The sequence below is a fragment of the Tetranychus urticae genome, chromosome 2 (assembly GCF_039701765.1).
Source record: "Tetranychus urticae isolate SD_2017Ah chromosome 2, NJAU_TeUrti_SD_1.0, whole genome shotgun sequence".
NCBI lineage: Eukaryota > Metazoa > Arthropoda > Arachnida > Trombidiformes > Tetranychidae > Tetranychus > Tetranychus urticae.
In genome coordinates, this window is record NC_142959.1 from 8,536,168 (window position 1) to 8,556,500 (window position 20,333).

General features: G+C 31.9%; 7 protein-coding genes across 9 annotated transcripts; 5 read left to right on the top strand and 2 right to left on the bottom strand.

The window, feature by feature from the left end:
• Nucleotides 1-800: 800 nt before the first annotated feature.
• Nucleotides 801-4,074, top strand: LOC107367858 (uncharacterized). Of its 2 annotated transcripts, XM_025162034.2 has the most exons (5): nucleotides 2,487-2,655; nucleotides 2,720-2,803; nucleotides 2,884-3,309; nucleotides 3,383-3,592; nucleotides 3,657-4,074. In XM_025162034.2, exons 1-5 carry the CDS (start codon nucleotides 2,494-2,496, stop codon nucleotides 3,975-3,977), a joined length of 1,203 nt encoding a protein of 400 aa, XP_025017802.2. In that variant the 5' UTR covers nucleotides 2,487-2,493; the 3' UTR covers nucleotides 3,978-4,074. The 2 variants fall into 2 exon arrangements, 1 of the variants encoding a protein (XP_025017802.2); XR_016199312.1 differs by lacking the exons at nucleotides 3,383-3,592; nucleotides 3,657-4,074 and having other exon boundaries at nucleotides 801-2,655; nucleotides 2,884-2,939.
• A 3,160-nt stretch (nucleotides 4,075-7,234) lies between these two features.
• LOC149093815 (uncharacterized) lies at nucleotides 7,235-8,615 on the bottom strand. 2 transcript variants are annotated; one of them, XM_089268411.1, is made up of 4 exons: nucleotides 8,243-8,615; nucleotides 8,097-8,191; nucleotides 7,908-8,028; nucleotides 7,235-7,829 (listed from the first exon to the last, which is right to left on the bottom strand). In XM_089268411.1, the coding sequence occupies exons 1-4, from the start codon at nucleotides 8,268-8,270 to the stop codon at nucleotides 7,771-7,773; spliced, it is 303 nt and encodes a 100-aa protein (XP_089124537.1). In that variant the 5' UTR covers nucleotides 8,271-8,615; the 3' UTR covers nucleotides 7,235-7,770. The 2 variants fall into 2 exon arrangements, with proteins under 2 accessions (XP_089124537.1, XP_089124536.1); XM_089268410.1 differs by having other exon boundaries at nucleotides 7,892-8,028; nucleotides 8,243-8,613.
• On the top strand, nucleotides 8,401-9,570 carry LOC149093816 (gastric triacylglycerol lipase-like). The gene is made up of 5 exons (XM_089267006.1): nucleotides 8,401-8,430; nucleotides 8,500-8,593; nucleotides 8,676-8,848; nucleotides 8,916-9,258; nucleotides 9,319-9,570. The coding sequence occupies exons 1-5, from the start codon at nucleotides 8,401-8,403 to the stop codon at nucleotides 9,417-9,419; spliced, it is 741 nt and encodes a 246-aa protein (XP_089123132.1). The 3' UTR covers nucleotides 9,420-9,570.
• A 6-nt stretch (nucleotides 9,571-9,576) lies between these two features.
• On the top strand, nucleotides 9,577-10,828 carry LOC149093817 (uncharacterized). Its single transcript, XM_089268412.1, has 4 exons — nucleotides 9,577-9,717; nucleotides 9,826-10,042; nucleotides 10,509-10,600; nucleotides 10,693-10,828. Exons 2-4 carry the CDS (start codon nucleotides 9,833-9,835, stop codon nucleotides 10,766-10,768), a joined length of 378 nt encoding a protein of 125 aa, XP_089124538.1. The 5' UTR covers nucleotides 9,577-9,717; nucleotides 9,826-9,832; the 3' UTR covers nucleotides 10,769-10,828.
• A 2,352-nt stretch (nucleotides 10,829-13,180) lies between these two features.
• Nucleotides 13,181-14,300, top strand: LOC149093818 (queuine tRNA-ribosyltransferase accessory subunit 2-like). Its single transcript, XM_089267959.1, has 2 exons — nucleotides 13,181-13,540; nucleotides 13,651-14,300. The coding sequence occupies exon 2, from the start codon at nucleotides 13,668-13,670 to the stop codon at nucleotides 14,256-14,258; it is 591 nt and encodes a 196-aa protein (XP_089124085.1). The 5' UTR covers nucleotides 13,181-13,540; nucleotides 13,651-13,667; the 3' UTR covers nucleotides 14,259-14,300.
• Nucleotides 14,301-15,379: 1,079 nt separating this feature from the next.
• LOC107367848 (BBSome complex member BBS7-like) lies at nucleotides 15,380-18,529 on the top strand. The gene is made up of 5 exons (XM_015935597.3): nucleotides 15,380-16,342; nucleotides 16,499-16,860; nucleotides 16,948-17,320; nucleotides 17,384-17,587; nucleotides 17,657-18,529. The coding sequence occupies exons 1-5, from the start codon at nucleotides 15,784-15,786 to the stop codon at nucleotides 18,469-18,471; spliced, it is 2,313 nt and encodes a 770-aa protein (XP_015791083.1). The 5' UTR covers nucleotides 15,380-15,783; the 3' UTR covers nucleotides 18,472-18,529.
• LOC149093819 (uncharacterized) lies at nucleotides 18,455-20,120 on the bottom strand. The gene is made up of 2 exons (XM_089267958.1): nucleotides 18,873-20,120; nucleotides 18,455-18,798 (listed from the first exon to the last, which is right to left on the bottom strand). Exons 1-2 carry the CDS (start codon nucleotides 20,118-20,120, stop codon nucleotides 18,619-18,621), a joined length of 1,428 nt encoding a protein of 475 aa, XP_089124084.1. The 3' UTR covers nucleotides 18,455-18,618.
• Nucleotides 20,121-20,333: the final 213 nt, after the last annotated feature.

Genomic DNA, 20,333 nt, shown 5'->3' on the forward strand with positions numbered 1-20,333 from the left:
ACAAATTACAAATAATAATGGTGAGTTGGAAGTTCAGGTTCGAGACATGCAGATAAATTTACAGGATGAAACTGAGAGACTTGCCAGAAATGCAAAGACAAATGTAGAGACACTGCAGCATCTACAGACTGTTGAGCAAGAATACAAAGCTGCCAAAGAATCAGTTCGACAAAAGAAAACCGAACACAAGAAAAACATACGAGAAAGAAGAAAATTCAAAGAGAAACTCTATAAAGAATTTGTCAGCCTCTCTTTCCAAATGAATTTACCTTGTTGAATCTTTTCAAATTGTAACAAATGTTAAACCGCTTTCCAACCATCAAAATATTTCGTTAATTAAAATTGTAACATTAGAATACAACTGTAACCAGGAATTTATTTAATCAATAATTAGGTACTAATGAAATAAATTAGCCTGCAAAATACTAGTTAAAATGTAAGTGTGCCACCGGGTTTATATGTAGGTTTTCGTATTATCGCAATTTGTCCTTTACACAATAGTAAACGAAGAAGTGATTGAAAATGTTAAAATTATTCTTTTTAATTTCAATATTTAATCAACCATTTCATGAAAACACGATTGAAGTTGTGCAACTGTAAATTGAAAATTAACTGCATTATCATGCATTAATACCATTTATGTATGTAAACCAATGTATTTATTTTTTACTTTGTTGAACTACTTCCCCTTAACATCCTTCTCCCACAAATGTTTGCCAGTTTAACTTAAGGTTAAAAGGAATTACAGCTGGTTTACATACGTTACTGTTATCAATTTGTAATTTCTAATTTGTAATCTAATCTAATCTAATAAATACATTATTTTTAAATATATATATTATGATTTATTTATGTATGTTAAATAAACTTAAATAGTGTATTATAAAATTAGTTATTTGAACTTGCCAGAATTGGGTTAAGGTTTATTTGTCTGTCAGCAGATGGAGCTATTTAATGTAAACAGATTAATCTTTCAATTCATTTGAATTCTGACAACTTGTTGAAATTTTACTTAAATTGTAATTTTATAATTGTTTATTCAGTTTTAGTTCATTTCAATTACTGTTTTTTCATTATATTGGTGTTTGAAATTAATAAACCAATGGATACCAATAACGTTTCCGTCAAACATACTCCAGATTGTATATCTTGTGAGTCAATAGTGAAAGAAGCTGATTTCTCTGCTGCCTCTTTCGAACTCAATGATGAAAATTGCTCAAAACAGCTAACTAGCTTTGAAATGGAAGCAACGAGATTAAACTTAGAATCTGTTACAATCGCTGATGATTTGTATATTGAAAAAGACTTGGGACCTAAAGTGAGTGAAACAATGGATGACAACAACAAAGTTTCTGTGAAATGTACTTTAGATATAGCTTGTGAACAAAAAGTTAAAGAAGCTGATATCTCTGCTTTCTCTTTTGGAGTTAATGCTGAAACTTGCTCAAAACAATTAATGAGCTGTGAAAATGAAGCGAAGCCAATAAACTTTGGATCTGTCAGTTATGTTTTCGAGTTGGAAAAAGAGCTGCGAGACGCCAAGCAAATGTATTACAACGAGCTCTGCGATTTTATGAGAACAACTCAACGTTACGCTCAAAAGGAGAAGCAAAAGTGTGAAATTAGAAAAGATATCTATGGTTCTTTTGATAAAATTATTAATGGCCTGAAATCACAAGTTGAAGTCTGCAAGGATATTATTCCCTTGGCTCAAACAATTTATGATACCTTGGTCGCGCTTAATAATAATCAAATAAAACATTATAGTGATTGTGTAATTATTTTCGCTGAGTTTGTAAACGGGTTCGTGGAAGTAAATGGTTTTGGTGGAGCTCATGGAGTAATTGATAAAGTTGAAATAAACGATCATAAATCAGCAAACGATATTGCCAAGGATTGCTTACAAACTCTGGCACTTTTGAAGGAAAGAAAGTTCAATGATCCATTTTCAGAGAAAATAGCTGCAAATTTGCGAATTGAAGATGAGACTGGCCTGCTTTTACAGCAAATTAAGGATAAAAATGCCGAGAGTAAAGTCGAGGAAGAGCGAATAGAAGTGGAAATCAATAATCGAGAGCAAAATATCAAGCAGTTAGAAATGGAAATTGAAAAGATGAAACAACAGACAATTGCTATTGAAGGAGATGAAAAGGCAAAGCTGGTTAAATTGATTTATTCAAATATGGAGAAAACAACTTCATATATTGCTATGGGTAAGAAAATTGATGAATTCAAGAAGAAACTTGGAAAGCTGCCTGCAATAGAAAAAACTCATGATGAAGTGAAAAAAAGATTGGAAACATCTGAAGAAAAGCTTGTTTATTTGAAAAACGAAATCGAAAACCTAAAATTTTTATGCAAATCAAAGAAAGCTCACATCGCAAAATATGAACGAGAAAAGGCAGTTTTAATGGTAGCAATTACGCTCATAAATTGTTGCTTATTCGTAAATGTCTTGCACCTTATATGTTATCATTCTTCGATAGTGTGACTATGGAAATTCATAAAATCTCCGATGATAATCAACAAACCAATCTAATTACCAGTTATAGGAATGATCATAACAATGTTGTATTACAGTCAGTTTATAAGAAGCGAATGGAATTTTTTTCAAAAATGCTCCATTCATTCAATATGGTTATGTATTTCGATCCGGTAAGAATTTTGTACAATCCTTCATATAAGACATTTTACTAATACATTAATTTAATTTCTGTAGGAGTTAATTGGAATTATTTCATCTCGAAGTAGCCCTACAATATTTGTTCAAGATTGCGTGCTTGCAAGAAGTGCCATGAGAATTGTAAGTAGCTAACTCTATTTATTAATCAAGCTAAATTTAGTATTTTAATCAAATATAAATATAATGTACGTTTCTTTTAGATCCCTACAGCCAGTTGTACTAAAAGAAGATACGACCTAAAAGACCAATTTATAAATTCAAGTGATGAAGCCTACGTCGTCTACGAAGTCGACGATTCTAAACAGGAAAATATTTCTCTTTCATTGGTTACGGCTGGTTCCGCTGAAACAGTCGAACATTTAGTTTATAGCAATGTTGAACCAATTACTAGTGCAACTTCCCGAGAAGATAAGAACTCTATAGAGGACTTTCCATTGGGCTCGGTTACTAATATTATTGAATTAGATAAGCAGGTTTTGATTCAGAATGAATCTATTATCAGTTTCGATGAAGAAACAAATAAAGAACCGGATCAATATTTTGTAACTGATCACGAGCCACAAACAGATGCAGGACGTTATTCCGAATTAAATTTCTATAAATATAAAATAGAAAATCTCAATGAGGTTAGTAATATTGTTATATCATTCAATCTTTATGCATATATAAGTAAACGTAAATTAATTTGATCTTTAATAGTTTATTTTTGAACAGATCATCTTTGAAATAGTTAAAGAAAAGTTTGGGTTTAGATTTGGTAACCAACAAATTGACTTCACTGAAAGTGAGAAAATCGAAGAAACTGATAATGATGAACAGATAAATCCAATTGAATTTATTGAAAAACATAAAAAGATGAATTATAATGAGAAATCACATGCGTCAGGAATCAAATTTCAAATTAACAAGGTACGTACAAGCAAGTAATGCATGTTTGAATTTGCTATAATGCGTAAATTGTTTTTTCATTTAGGAAAAATATTGCCTTTTCAAAAATAACAGCCGCTATATATATTACATTATTCATATGGAATCCGGATTTACTTTTTCTTATAAAGAAAAATTTGAATATTGCAATAGTTGGATTGATTCAATAAAACCAGATGGTGGAATCAAAACCTTGTATAGCTGTAAATTACATGAAGGAAAATGTACTTACGTATCTAAAGGCTCGCAAGAAAAAGCAAACATTGCTTCTCACATCGAAAGTCATTTTTTCATATTAGTTTGCGGTGTATGTAATGCAACCATCAAATGGCGAACTGCTTTATCTGATCATTTTAAACTTCATTAAATACTATCTTGTAAATTTATAATTACTTTTTTTGGTAGCTTAAAGTTCAGTAGTATGAGCTGTTTAAAGACAATAAACTTCTTTTTTCTCTATCAAATATCCAACAATTTATAATCCTTATATTTATAATTGATAATTATTGTGATGATTTATGATTAATAATGTATTGTTTATCTAGTATTTATGTATTAACATTGTTGGTCAATTCATTCTCAATGAGATAGTAGCAGGAAAACAAAATATCAATATTTTGCATTGAACTTTTGATATTGGTTAACCAAACATTGGGAGGTTTAATTGGCATTCAACCAATTGATGTTTTCAGAACTTTGTCAGTCGTTCAAAACAACTTTCTCAAAACAACTAACGAGCTTTGAAATTGAAGCAAAGAGATTAAACTTAGAATCTGTTATAATCTCTGATGATTTGGATATTGAAACAGGCTCAAAAGAATATAGTTTTTTTTGCTTATTTTTTCCAATCCGGCTGATTTATCTTGTACCATACATTACTTCATAAACATACGAAAAATCATACATTATTATAATACTAGCTAAATATTTACATTAATAAATAGATTCATTAATAATGTATTATTTATGTATTAACTTTGTTTGTCAATTCATTCACAATGAGATAGTAGTAAGAGACGCAAATAAGAGATGGTCTGATCTTGAACATTGTTACGAATTGGCGATGAATTCTGCTAGTATATTGAAACTAGATGCAAATAATAATAGCATATGCCTTTACAGAACAAGTTAAATATGATTTTGTTAAAATTGGCCAATTAGAATCTGCTTCATTAAATTCTTGTGTAGCATTGTCGGTGTTTGTTTAGATTCTGATGTATTAACGAAATTAACCTCAAAAATTCATGCAAAGAATTAAAAAAGAGAGATATTTCTTTGGTAGATGATTCTGATAGCTCGTTAACTGATTATTCTGGTAAGTGGCTATACAATGGTAATTTGTCTATTATCTCCAGGGGTCGATTCAACTATAAACGAAAACGTTTTTTGAATTCAATTAAAAAGACAAATAATGCTTGTGCTGGTAATGCTACTCTCATAACTAACTGTATTGCGACAATAACACAAATCGGAAAAGCATCTATTTATATGGCCTGCCCTGAAAATTGTAGAAAAAAATTGGTTCCATTAGATGATGGTTTTCATAAATGTGAAAAATGTAACAAACAATTCGTAAAAGGAGATTACAAAATTATCATAAATTTTTGTATTTCCGATGTTACTGATTCAGTTTGGGTAACAGCATTTAGTGAAGTAGCTGTAAAGCTTATCGGGATCAAAGTCGTTGATATCGAAAAGCTTGCCGATGATGACGAGAAGAAACTTGGTGAAATTTTAGATACAATGCTATTTAAGAAATTTAATTTTCGAATCAAAAGCAATCTTGATAATTATAATGAAGATAAGCTTAGATGTAATGTGTTAGCAGTTTCTACCATAAATACGATTAATTACACTAATAAGCTTTTGGAGGATATCAATAAGTTGATTACAAATTAAAACTTGATTAAAGCGCCAATTTTGAATCATTTTGTTTGTTAAATTATTACTGCTTGATTTAATTTAAATAAAGTCCCTTTACTTTGCTGATGATGTGATCTTCATTGTAATTTATTGGAAGTTGCTTCATTGTAGCACCATGGCAATTCAATTTTTCTTAACTATCTGACAAGGTATCTAACGCCTTCTTATTTAGTGATTTATTTAACAGTGGTGATTTATTTTGGATATATTTAAATCTCATCTAAGTGCTAAGTCTTTAATCATACATTTGTTTTTTCCAAGTGCTGTTTTTATTGTTTCAAGCAATTAGGATTTGCAAGTAGTTCACTACACTTGGGACTAATGGTTTGTTACTTTGTTAATTTTACTACTTAATTAATCCTATTTGAAATATATTTGTTAGCATACATTAATTACAATAGTTAAGTACAGTAATGTATACTTATGATATACATCAATATATTAGGGTGGTGGATAATCTCATGAAAAATTGTTCGAAAATGTGGTGGATGAAAGTGGTGGACAATCTTGTTGAGAAAAGTCTCTTTAAAAAGTGTGGATGTTTGATTTGGTTGATTTGTTGGATATGTTTCATTGAGTGGTGGACAATATAGCTGACGATACAGTGAAAAACGGTAAAAAAGTGTTAAAAAATCCGATCCCGTTCAATCTAATCAATAGGTGCACAAAAAATGTGCTGCCATCTGTTGTTTGCGCAGATGCTGCCATCTATCGGCATTAAAATTTATGAAAATTTGGGAGTGGGCCAATGTTGACCAAAACTATACAGCAAAGCCTTGGCGGGTTATAAGCCTATTCTCAAGATTTCAAGAAAATCTTGATTATTAAAATTGAGTTATGGCGACACACAGATTTTTGATTTCACATTATAGTCTTCGCTTCGCTCAGACAACAAACTACACTTATTAAAGCACTTGATATAAAAAGTAACAAAAGACGGTCCAAGTCAATAGGTCTAGTCGTAAAAAGGAGAACAAAAAAATCTAAAAAAATTACGCATCTATTTGATCATCTAGATGATACAGTTTACTTACCATATTGGTATTCGTAGTTGTATTTAGAGATTCAGATTTGGTTTGTAGTATATAGCTGGATATGGAGTATTTAAGATAAACATGCACAGAATGAAACTGTTGTTATATTAACTGCAGCTTTTGCAGGTTCTTTTTTATGAATCCAGAAATAACAACAAAACAGTTAATAATCTAATTGATGACAAATAGCTGATTAATTAGTTACAATTGAAGATAATAATGATTTTTGAAACATAATTTTTAAGAAGATTCGTCTATCGGTCAACTATTAAAGAAAAAAACGAAGACAATGAAAGATTTCAAGTTGACAAGAAGAAGAAGTAAGAGACATTAAAACTGTAAAAGCTGGAAATGGTTTTCGGGTCTTGATCTAGATTCGTGTTTGGTGTAGATTCAAACTGGTTTCAACCTCTCCCAGCTCAGCGCTTCATCATCATTCTTCTTTAAGTAAAATGGAAAGAAATTTTCACACAAATGAAGGTTCGAAGTGCTAATCACTCTCAATCTACCTACAGATGGATAACTTTAAATAGCTTGTTTATCTTCATTTTTTACTTATCCTCATCATCTTACACTCATTTTCTTGTTATACTTGCACTATCATCTTGATAAGACCACAACAGCTAATATTAATATCTATCTCAACTATCCAATAAGCATCATAAAAAACACTATTCAAACGATTTTATTCATAATCAATGAAAGAAATTACTAGTTACATCGATTTTTGGTTTAATTTAAGTAAATCAGAGTCAGTTTATTAAAACTAATTGAAAATCTGAAACGATCTAAGTTAACCACGATTCGGCCAGTAGATACGAGGTCTTATTGTACGAAACATTTCATCATACGAGAATGAGCAATACGAATTAAAATATTGTCCAATATTCAAATCTGCATGAATCTCCCTCTCTCGCATAAAAATGGCATCATGAAGTTCGTTGGTAAAAAAAACAATGCCGTTGAGACTTGGACGAGGCTGATCTCTTAGATAAGATTCAATATCTGAATTGGTTATTTTAGCTTGTTTATCCAAAAAACCTTTGTTACTTATATGATGGCAAAATGAAAGGCTGCATTCAGTTTCATCAATCAAATCTAGATGAACTAATCTATATTCAACATAGAGTTCATCCAGAGTAAATTGCATCTTCATTTTTGTATTGAGAGAAAAACAATCTCCATCTCTGAAGTATTTATCTTTCAAATCTTGCGTCGTAAACAACACGGAAGATTCAGTTCTGTCTTGAGCTTCAGGGTACCTGATAAATAAGAAAAAGTTACATGTAAATGCTGTACAAAATTATATATTAATTGAAATTACGAGTTGCGCATATTACAATATGCTAAGTGACCAACAACATGGACATAAGAGTTATCAGGGTAAACATTGTTTCCAGGTGGCTTGATAAATCCAAGGTCCTTAGATTTTTTTAATGATATTCCAGTGAATTCTGCCAGCTATGGAGCATAAAACGTATTGAATATTAAAGAGAGAGGCGATATTTTTATTTAAATTTAGCATTTACCTGTCTGAACATTTCTTTCTCTATATCACGAAATTCCTTTGACCAGTCTATAATAATATCTCGGTAAGCATCCGATACTTGGACTCTTATTGTCGCTAGAAAAAAAAGTTGTTCAATAAAAAAGTTTATCAAAAATTAAAACTTACTTTTATCGCAATCCTTATTATTATTCATTTTAAAAAAGTTGAGATATAAAGAAGCGAAGAGCACAAGGTATATCTAAATTGAAGTAAACAACAAAGAGAAGTGGACAAAGGTTGACCTTACTTTGGGTTACTGAAAGCTTAAACTGACCAAACCAGAAATGTTACCTTGTAAACTGGAACTTAAAGGTGTGACCAAAACAAGTATGAAAAAATTGCATTTAAAATCTTTATTTTATACTTTTAGACACTTTTTTTAGTTTTTTAGACAATTTTGGGAATTTAGCTTCGATGAAATGATTGATTATGATACTCCAGCAATTATCGGTCATGTTTTGAACACAACTGGATTTGGTGAGTATGCTTTAACTTATAAATTACCATTCAAGTTTTTAATCAACTCGATCCTAAATCAACTCTATTGTCATTTTTATAGCAAGCCTGGGATGGATTGGTCATTCTCAAGGAACTCTCATGATGTTTGGATTGCTAGCCGATCAACCACATTACTCTTTGATGGTTAAACCTTTCATCGCCATGGCCCCAGTCTGCTTTGTGGACAATATAATGTTATCATTAAGGATAGCTTCTCGTGTTCCTTTTGTCCTTTAGGGTTTACGTAGATCCGTTGGTGAATTGAATGAAAACACTCTTATCTTAAAGTTGACCGAGCAAGTTGCTTGTGGTCGATGGGAACCCAAAGTCTGTGAAACTTATTTACCCTTTAATGGGTTATAATTTGGAAGAGTTGAATTCAAGTCGAGTTGATGTTTACCGAGCTCATGGATATGCTGTTTCATCCTTTTGGAATCTGGTTCATTTTGGTCAAAATATTGTGGCTGGTGATTTCAAAAGATTTGATTATGGAACCAGTGAAAATATTAGTAGATATAATGGCCCTAGTCCACCCAAATTCCCTCTCACACAAATTAATTCAACACAAATTGCACTAATTTACTCTAAAAGTGACCAGTTAGGTGATAACAAAGATGTAGCACGTCTTATAGACACAATCAAAGGTGAGATCGATTGAAGTTAATTTCTGTCTATTAAATACACTCTTTTACTTCAATTTACAGTGCCTTTGCTGAGAGACTATTTCGTACCATTACCTTCATGGAATCATTTGGATTTTATTTACGGCAAAGATATTTACACTTATGTTCATCAAGAAACTTGAAAATTTTACAATCAACTTATTAAAGATTTAGGTTAAAATAGATATAAACCAAAATTTTAAACATTAATATGACATATAATGTATTTTAAATACATCGATTCAACAATCAATATTAAAGCAACACCAGTTACCAGGTGACAAAATAACATTCCTGTCAGTTTAATAATGATTTGTTATTTTTTATTGCATTTGAAAATTGTTTTACATGACAGAGGTACATTGAATTAAATCTGTGGCCAACAAAATTTACTGAAAATGAAACCATCTTATATCTATCTTGTTATACTATTTTTACATCGTAAGTTAATTTTTTCAAAATCACTTGTTCATTTATCAAATTTCATCAAAGGATAAATCAAAATAAGAAATTTATTTTCATTCGTTTAATTTTCTGTAAATATAACAGCCTTCGAATGAATTGTGATGATTATGAAGTGGATTTAGATTCTACTAACAATTTAGACGAGTCAGATAAATCAGACAATGATGAATTCAATGGACCGAGTAATGTTACCATTTTATGGAAAGAGTTTGGGTTCCGAATGGTGTGTGATACTGACGAATGGCGAGAACAATTTGATGCAATTAAATCACAAATGATTGAATGTCTTCAAGTTAAGGATACAAGCTGAGCCACGCTCATGACTGATCGTAAATTTCTTTTCACTGAATACAATAAATCCAATCCACATCTAAAGACTAAAATTATTGATGAAAATCCATAGTCAATGAGAAAAAATAAAATAAAATTTGGTTCAACAGTTGAGGCAACATATTTTTTACCTAACTCTTTACTCGAAAAATGATTTTACTTATCCTTCTAATTCAACAATAAACCAGCAATCAACCTAAACCAAAAATTTTTCCCCCAAAGTCAATGGTAAAAGATACGGATTCTGCATTTTTTCCCCTACCCTGTTTAAACGCTAATTTCTCAGGTACCTGAATTCCGATGAAGTTCAGACTATTTTTCGTGGATGTAGTTTAATCATGACTTTCAGGCTGGGAAAAAATTTTCTTTAGAATCCTTTTAGTTTGGCCACAATCTTTACACAAAAATTTCATGTTTTGACTTTATATATGGTATAGATTGTTTATGAAGCTGAAGACGAACAAGAATTTGATAAACATCGAAAACTTGTTGCTTTTTCTGGTAAACCATCAGAGAGTCCATATTGTTGGTAAGTTATTCCAGATAAATTATTTTGTTTAGACCAAGATTCATAACAAGATTTGGATTTCTCTTTCAATATTTTTATTTACTTGGCTGTAGGCTAGCTAAAAATTGGATTAAATGCTCGAGGTTCATGGTTGGTTTAGAATGCATTAACCCAATCCTAAATCTCTGAACGCTAATAGTCAAAACTCTTATATCAAGAAATTGACTTCAGCTTACAACTCCGATTACTTTTCAAACGATCCATATGATTGGAGAAACATGATTGCGTCTTACAACGTGCTCTGAAATGATTAAATTGCAAGCAAAAGGTAATATCTTTGAAACTTTGGGTAAGTTCACAATTTATCAATTCACTTCCAGTTTCTCAAGATTGCTCTGTTTTTTAACTTCCAGGAGCTTGGCTTTAGAGTCCCACAGGGAAATTTCAAACCATTATCCGATTCGCATCCAATTTAAGATTAAGTCGAGATTTGATTTGGCTCCTGATATCATCGTTTAGCCCAGTCTCAAGCATTTACCGGAATACATTTAAAGATTTCGCTATATTCACCTTATCCGTAGTTAGTTAAACTTTAAGCAAAAAATATTAATTTACAGAAGTTATTTATTACTATTGTTTACTTTTTTCATAAACCTTCTTTAAAACTATTTCTTTTAACTTATCCTTTGGTGGAACTGGTTTGATCATTCCTCTACGAAGCAATATCTTTATAGCTTTTACGGTACCAGCAATAGAAACAGCATATCTTGCTGGAGTGGCTAACTTATATATTACAATCGCAATTGCTAGAGTTCCCATTTTATCTGATTCCAAAGCTTTTGCTATAGTCTCAGGAACACCAAAGTCACTGAGTTTAGAAACAAAAGGTTTCACATATCCACTGATGATTATGCAGTTTATTATGACACCAGAAAAAATCAGGACATAAGAGAAAGATAAAATAAAAAGTTAGAATCTTCGAAAGATTTGATTTTTGATGTTTAAACAACTTACTTGGCAGCGATGAGGTAAAATGTACCTAACCATAGAGCTGAAGTAATGCCAACAACCGGATCTTTTTATATCTCTGTATAAGAGTTAGTTGCTTCATTTCAGCTTCAAAGGTTTCCCAATATCGGATATGCTCTGGCTCGGTTAAACCATTTTTAGGTGTTTTTTCACAATAGAATCTAATTGAGTTCCTAGATTGAAAGAGGTTTGGTTGTCTGGTCAACTTGTTGACATGAAAAAGCTTGGAATCCCGGACCAATTTAACACGATTTCCAAGACTAGGTATAAAAAGCCATCTCCGAGGTAAAGCGTGTGAGTTTCTCAGTGAACAATTTGAAAAAGAGATAACTCTTCTGGACAGGAAACCAGTCAATGGACACAGACGGGTAACTTGAGCCATTAAACATGTAAATTACCCAGAGTAAATTTGCGGTAAGGAGTATGGGTAAAAATTCTGACTTTCGAGTTAAGAGTTCGAACTTTATAAGTTTGTAAGCCCATAAAAACTGAGTCCATTAGGGACATTAAAAATTTTCTCCGATCGACAGTTTTCGAGAAAATCGAGGTCAAAGTGCAAACTTCGATTGCATTTTTTTCAATTATGGGACAAGATTTTTTCATGAAACTTATTTTTCTGAGATATCTTTCGATGACTAAACAGAAAATGTAATTATTTTGGAAAACAAAATTCTCTGTTTCTGTGCAATAGTTCACTACGATATCACTTCGATTTTCCTTTAAATGTCCGCCATTCTGTAACCATAATAGCTAGAGATCTGAAACTTATTATTTGTCGATAAAAATTGTTGGTACACAGCATCGATCGAACACTTTTTTCAATTTATCAACAGTTCTCTTGATTTTAAACATTGACCTGAAAAGTTTGAACCCCGATATCTCGAGAATAGTAGTATCCACAGTCATCATTCTTTGTTTAATCATTAGATTTTATCAAGAGCTAATAAATAGTCTGACTGAATATATAAAAAATGCGAGTTTGTTCATTTAATAATGAGTATACTTGTAGCGCATCATAAGCATAATCATTCAACTCAATATACGAAATACAAAATCTGACAACACAAGCTAGAACTTTCTTTGTATAACTTTTCATGATTCAAAAGGTTCAATTTGCTATAGTTCTCCAGAAACAGAGAATTTTGTTTTCCAAAATAATTACATTTTCTGTTTAGTCATCGAAAGATATCTCAGAAAAATAAGTTTCATGAAAAAATCTTGTCCCATAATTGAAAAAAATGCAATCGAAGTTTGCACTTTGACCTCGATTTTCTCGAAAACTGTCGATCGGAGAAAATTTTTAATGTCACTAATGGACTCAGTTTTTATGGGCCTACAAACTTATAAAGTTCGAACTCTTAACTCGAAAGTCAGAATTTTTACCCATACTCCTTTAGCTTTACAGTAAAATAAAAAAGTAGTTTTCGATAAATTTATGATTTTGAACACATGTTTACACTTAAATATCTTGTACATGTTGTTGTTATCAGATGTCGCTAGCTTCTTGTAATCTTTAAATGGTTAATGTAATTCCGCTTCCTTTATGAACAGAAATTTAAATTTAATTTTTTATGTGTCATTGGCGGCACTTTTACCGCTCCATGTTGTAAATGACTATTTAAACTCCAATTTAGGTTGGAATTTAAATAGTCATTTACAACATGGAGGTGCGAGTTAGGTTTAACAATGGAATTAGAACTTTTCTATTCCACCAAAATAACTTTGATGCTACTATTGAAAGCTTGACAACATTGACTGGCCAGCGATGCAGACAATTTGTTTGTTTAGTGGGTGAAATGAGACTTATAGTTAATCATGAGACTCTACATCAACATATTGGGCCTGCCGAAACGTACACTTTAACTGTTGAGCCGTTCTTACATTATCCGTCGCAATATTACCATTTGATACCCTACACCGCACCCCGATAAGGTAAGCTTCATTTTGAGTCAATCACACTCTTCAATAACCACCAGCATTGTTTACATTATTGTGGTTTTTCTTATTGTGATAAAATCTTTTTGTTTTGTTTTTTGATCTAGAGTCAACTCTTATCATCATGCAATTTTCGCAAATGAAAAATGGCAGAAATGTCAGGCATGGTTTTATCAAGTTTCCGACGGACTCTCCACGAGAAAATTTAACAACCTGTTTTTCACCTCCTCTATGTCTTCAGTACACAAAAGATGGATTTTTTTCTCATTTAACTTGGGATTTATTGAAGCACGTTCCTGACAATAGTGCTCCAGCACTCATCCCTCTATGTTCAATCTATGATCTCATACCGACCCTCCAGTCCTCTAGTCAAAAATTATCTGACTTTATCTCATCCGATTCTAACCGGCAGACTTTTTTAACCGATCAAGATGCTTTGGTTAAACGTCAAAGAGGCTTCAAATCATTCCATTTCATACCTATTTGGACAGAGTCTGGCCGTAAAAATATTTACCCAACGGATCTTTTGAATTGTGTTAATGTTTTCAAACCTGATGCATATCGTTTACTTGCCGATGGAGAGACGAATAAAGATACATCTAATAAAAGACTTGACAAATCTGTTCACAATACTGCCCAACTAACTCAAAAAAGTTTACTTACACAATCTATACGTTTATTATGCTTTTTTCAATCTAACTATCTAACACCTTAATAATTTTTGCATTATTAAACATCTTTTTATATCTCTGTATAAGAGTTAGTTGCTTCATTTCAGCTTCAAAGGTTTCCCAATATCGGATATGCTCTGGCTCGGTTAAACCATTTTTAGGTGTTTTTTCACAATAGAATCTAATTGAGTTCCTAGATTGAAAGAGGTTTGGTTGTCTGGTCAACTTGTTGACATGAAAAAGCTTGGAATCAAAGACCAATTTAAAGTTATTACCAAGACATAAGGTATAAAAGGACATCTCCGAGGTAAAGCGTGTGAGTTTATCAGGATTGGTGAACAATTTGAAAAAGGGATAACTCTTCTGGACCGGAAACCAGTCAATGGACACAGACGGGTAACTTGGGCCATTTAACATGTAAATTACCTAGAGTAAATTTGCGGTAATTTAGCTTAGTAATAAAATATAAATTTATGATTTTAAGCACATGTTTACATTTATTGAAATATTTTGTACACGTTGTTTTTTACTCCGTCAGTGCCAACAGGTGTCGCTAGCTTCTTGTACTTCTAATTTGTTCATAAATACATTATTTCTAAATATATATATTTATATACATTATTATTTAACGTATGTGAATATGTGATACAATAGTCTTAATGGTTTATTTATTAAGCGTTAAATACAATGTAAGATAATTAATAAGATTACTTCAAAATAGCTCCATCTACTGAGATAATAACACACATATTTACTTCTTAAGTTATTAACATCAGATGGCATTGCTGACACGCTTTATTCCCTATTAGTGTTTCCCGATATTTAAAAAAAGTATCGTTGAAAAGTATCGGTATCAATCGGAAAGGTATCGAGTATTTAATGAGTACAATTAAAGCGTGAGTTTATGCAGTGAGTCATTCTCATGGTCTCCAGAAATAATTGGAAGCTGATTTTTTCTCAATTCTGTAATACTTTGCCTAATAATTTCACCAAATTAAGAGCTTTATTTGGTATCGAGTATTTTTTTTAAAGTATCGAGTAATATCGACAAGCAAAGTATCGATACTTTTACTCAAAAAAAAGGTATCGGGGAAACACTATTCCCTATTTGTTCTTTAAACAAGGGTCTGGGGCTATCCTTGCGTTAACAAGGTATATCATCTTGTTTAATAATTGATGTGAAATTTTCGTTTACTGTTCAAATCAAATCTAAGTTGTTGGATATAATTGTGATATACATCATGTAAACTCTACCAAGTAAGAAAGATCATTCTGAACTTTGTTCAATGATTATCAAAAAGAACGGTTGTAAGTTACTGTTTATTTCATTGACTTATCATCATGTATTTCTAAACTTACCATACCATGTATATCATATGAATGCATGATTGGATGAAAAATATCGATTCACTTGGTCGTTTTGTTGCTATTAATTGCCAACATTAGTAACCATGGAATCGTAAATTTCCAAATACCAAGGAAAAGCTTCAGTATAGCAGTAAAAACGGAGATGTGAAAAAATCCGTTGATTAATTTGAATGAATAACAACAAGGTCTTTCAACCTTAGCATGAATATTGGCGCTAAGCTTAACCGAATTGATTACCTTCAAGTAGGTTTGACTTCACAAAACACTTTGAAAGCCTTAAGTCCAGGATCGTCTGACAACCATCTTACTGTTATCGCTGTGATTGGTGATCATTCGGGTTCAATTCATTGTTTCTCTCTGCGTCCAGAACCATCAACTCTAGTGAACACCATTTTCAGAACTCTGCCAAATCCAAATGGAAAGGTCAACTGCCTTCAGGTTGCAAGAGACGTTATTGGTTCGCCTAAAATTTTGATAGCTTTTGGTTCTTCCATGATTCGTGGTTACACAGGTAAAGGGAAACAATTTTTTGGTCTCCAGTTGAACAATTTAACCGAACCGATCAAACATTTTCAAATTATCTGGCCGGTTGATGTTTACATTTGCGGTTATTATATTTACAATCACTATGTTTTAACACCTGACACATGGACAGATGGTAAAAACAGCAACAGTTCAATTCAATCTAAACATTTTTACATCTCGCCAAGTAAAATTACCGGATTTATTGTCACTTTTAATTCAGTTAGTAAACGTCCAGGTAAGTGATTTTACATTTACTCTTACAATTTATTTCTATCTCATTGTTGTTTAACCTGATGTGAAACAACAACAAGAAAAATTGAAAGATTAAATTTCCTATTTGTGAAGAATCCCATTTAAAACATGATTTTGTAAAATTTTTTCTATTTTCCAGTTCCAATTATCTCATGTGAAGATAGACTGATCAGGATATTGAAGAATTCGACTTGTCAATATGAGATTGAAACTTGTGGTATTCCTTGTGTGCTTTTTTCCTTGGAAAGGTCAAGCAAGAGTTCCAAAGTCAATCTTCTTTATGGAACCATCGAAGGAAAAGTTGCCTTAATTTCTTTAGATTTTGGTTTTAATGAGGTGAATGCTGAACATAAATGGCAAATTCCCGACAAAGGCTATCGCTCTCAAGTTAATTGCATTACAATGATGGAATCAACAGGTGAGCTTTATATTGGACGGTCTGATGGTTTAATTGAGGTGTGGGTCTTCATGGAAACACTTGAATCCAATGGATCTCTACTTGTAAGCTTTTCACCAATCTTTGATAAGTAAACTTAACATATGTGTGCCCACAATAATCAAATTATTTTATTTAATACCTTATAATAGATCAATGTTGACCAAAGTCCCACCCTATTGACTGATTACAATTGTGGAGAAAGCTTAACATCCATTTGTATTTGTCGTGAAGGAACGCTCATCCTATGCTGTACCTTTACTGGATTAATTTTTGGCCTTAACCGAGATCAAATGAATTCATCAAATTATGAACAGCCACAAATTGTTTCAAATCGTGATATGGAGCACAAGATCAATTCGTTGAAAACTGAAATAGATCAGTTGGAGAAAAAATTGAATCGAAAGAGAGAATTTTACCAAAATTTAACTTCGGGTTTGATTCTTAACAAGAAACAGAAAAATAGTCCATCTTATTCAACATTACCTTATTTTACAATCAACGACTCGCTCATTTTACATGATGGTAAGACCATTACTTGTTAATACTTTTAAATCAATACTAAACTCAATATTCTTAATTTTTCAGACGCTTCATATATTTTAGCATTGGAATCGGAGGTTGCCATTGATTCAGTAATCGTTCAAAGCGATATTCCAATTGAATTGATCGACTCGGAACGCAATTCAGCAGTATACAGTTTAAACGAACAGGAATCTCCGCAAGTTTTAGCAACATTTAGATGTCAAGCAAATACAACCCGATTTGAAATCAAAATGCAATTTGTCGAAGGTAAATCAAATTTCGCTTTCAATCAATCTTTGTTCAAATGAACTAATTTCCATATAATCTCTATTTCAGGTCAAGCGGGGACTTTGCGTCTATATATATTAACTCGGATGAATCCTAAAAGCTGCCAGGTTAAGATTTATTACATTAAAGCGTTGTCCCTACACAAACGAAATTACCACCAAATTGATCAAGAATCTTTGCACTTTGTCAACAAACTTCATATTTATGGTTCATTTGGATTGATTGATTGTCTAAATTGGCTTCAACTCTGTTTACCAGAAGTACCAGAACGAATCGATCTTATCAATTCAACATCGATTGAGTATCACTATTTATCAACTCTAATGGGAACTTTTCTTGAAATTAATTTTTACAAAGGATCGCTCATTTTTCAATCCAACAATTTATCAACCATTGCTATCCTTAAAGACGCCATCACTCGTGAAGCTACAAAAAAGTCAATCTCTATTGAGGTCAATTTGCATATCAATGAGAATAGTCTGGGGCATACAATTCGTAAATTGTATCCAAAGTTGAAACAATTACTTAGTGAGAAAAGGATTGATCTAATTAAAGAAGCTGTCAAAGATTTACACGTTGTCGAACCCGAGATTGCTGAATCGCTAAGCCAGGAACTGGAATCTAACTCCAATCCAATACTCATCCATTTTAATCTGGAAAGGCTTTATGGTCTTATAACTGATCTTTTTCTTGATTATTTCAAGCTGGAAGGATTAACATCCAGGTTAACAGTTTCAAATGTTAGAGGGAAATTAGACGAACTAATCAAGCTGATAGAAAGTAACGTAAATAATGAAGACAATCAAGTGGATATTTTGGTTGAAAAACTGAATGAATTTTGGGGAATTAAAACAATGTCATGAATTAGATTTATTTGATAAAGAGTTTTGATAATTGTTGTGTTTCTCAACATGTAATTAAGTGATTCTTTATTTTATTCCGGTGTCCCGATGTTTTATCAGATTAGCTAAACTTATGGTCATAGCATGAATAGATAAGGTGTGCACTTGTTAGTTATTATTAGTTGCGTTTGCATTGTTGAGGAAAACTTGATTAAGTGAAGTTATTGACACAAACACTGTTATAATGACTGCAACCAAACTTGGACCAACTCCGAGTGTAATCACAAATTTATCTGAAAGTTGAACACCAACCGGTAAATTACTGATTCTGTTCATGAAAAGGGTAGCCTGTTGAATAGATGAAGAATCAAATTATTAAATAATACATGGAACAAATAATAGTTTTTGAACGTTAAGCTCACCTCTAAAGTTGTCATTTCATTTTTACTAATCAAGGTTAATCTGTACAATGCCAGCCAAATTCTGTGCGAATGTAAATTGAATAGACTTAAATAGTAGATAAGTATTTCAATAAAGATAATATTGAAAGTAATATCAATGACATGGTAAATTTTTAATTCCATTTCAGCAAAAATAATGTCATAAATAATGGTAATAGAAGCTGGTATTATGCATATAATCGCACTGTAAATAAAGAGATGGAATTTTTTGTTTGTTAAATTAACCATTTCATTGAGAAGTTCAAATGATTTTCGATGATTCGCAAGCCAGGCAGTTCCATGATAAATGAAAAAAGGTGACAACTTAGGCATTCCTTTATCTGAAGGTTCAAAGTTGACATCTTCAAGTTGCTTTGCAATCTCCTTGAAACCAGTTGAAACAAATATGGTGATGACTTGAATAAAACAAATCAAACAAATTTTACACAAGCAAACCTGAATGATAGTATAATTTGATATGTTGAAGATCAACATATCAGGATAAACACTGAACGTTGGATACATAACTTTGACTGTAATCCTGAAAATTAAATCGACTGCATTGAATAGTCCATAGAGGATGAATCCAAGCCAAAGGTGGAACCGTTGAGTCGAAATAAAAGTCGCCTGATTGATAAAGGGAAGGTGAAACCAAATGAGATCCATTGAATGAAGGAATGAAGGCAAATTAAGAGTTATACAAGTGTATAGTACAACCATATTTGATATGCTTTTAGCTAAACTCGTCAGCATTCGATTAGTTCTTTCCAATAAAATATTTTCACCCTGAATTACAACGACTTCTATTATGTCTTTGACTGTTTTAGCTGCACGCACAAATAATAGACCCACAGCAATGAGATTAACCAGCTGGCTCAGTTTTACACCAATTGTGTTGGTACAGAAAAAAGAGATTCCCGGAACACTGTGGATACAAATGTTGACCAATGATAATGGCTTTGAATTGGATGTGCCGGTTAATTCAGCTCGTTTCACGTTCAAGTCAATGTTGGGATTCAACCAGTTAGCTAAAGCTGGTTTTACATCCATTTTGTCTACACTTGTGGCTAGAAATGCTTTGATTTGAGAAATGTTCAACCGTTTTTTTCTTCTGGTAGTTAATCGATAAATTGTCAGTCCTGTTTCCATGGTGGACTTTATATCGACCAAGCTTTGTAGATATTCAATATTTACACAATTTTGAAAGAAAGTCAATTTATAATCAATCATTGGTTGGCATTTAATTATGAAAATGAATCTCAAATCGCATAATCAATTGAGAAATGTACAATTAACCTAAATTGTGGGGGAATAACTTTCTAGCCTTAACATAGTCCCAATGAGCTTTCAAATCATTTCAAGCCCATTCCTCACTGTGGTCTACTCGCTGAATCTGTGGATCATTTATGAATAAAATTAGTCCACATTATGCTAAGTTTACTT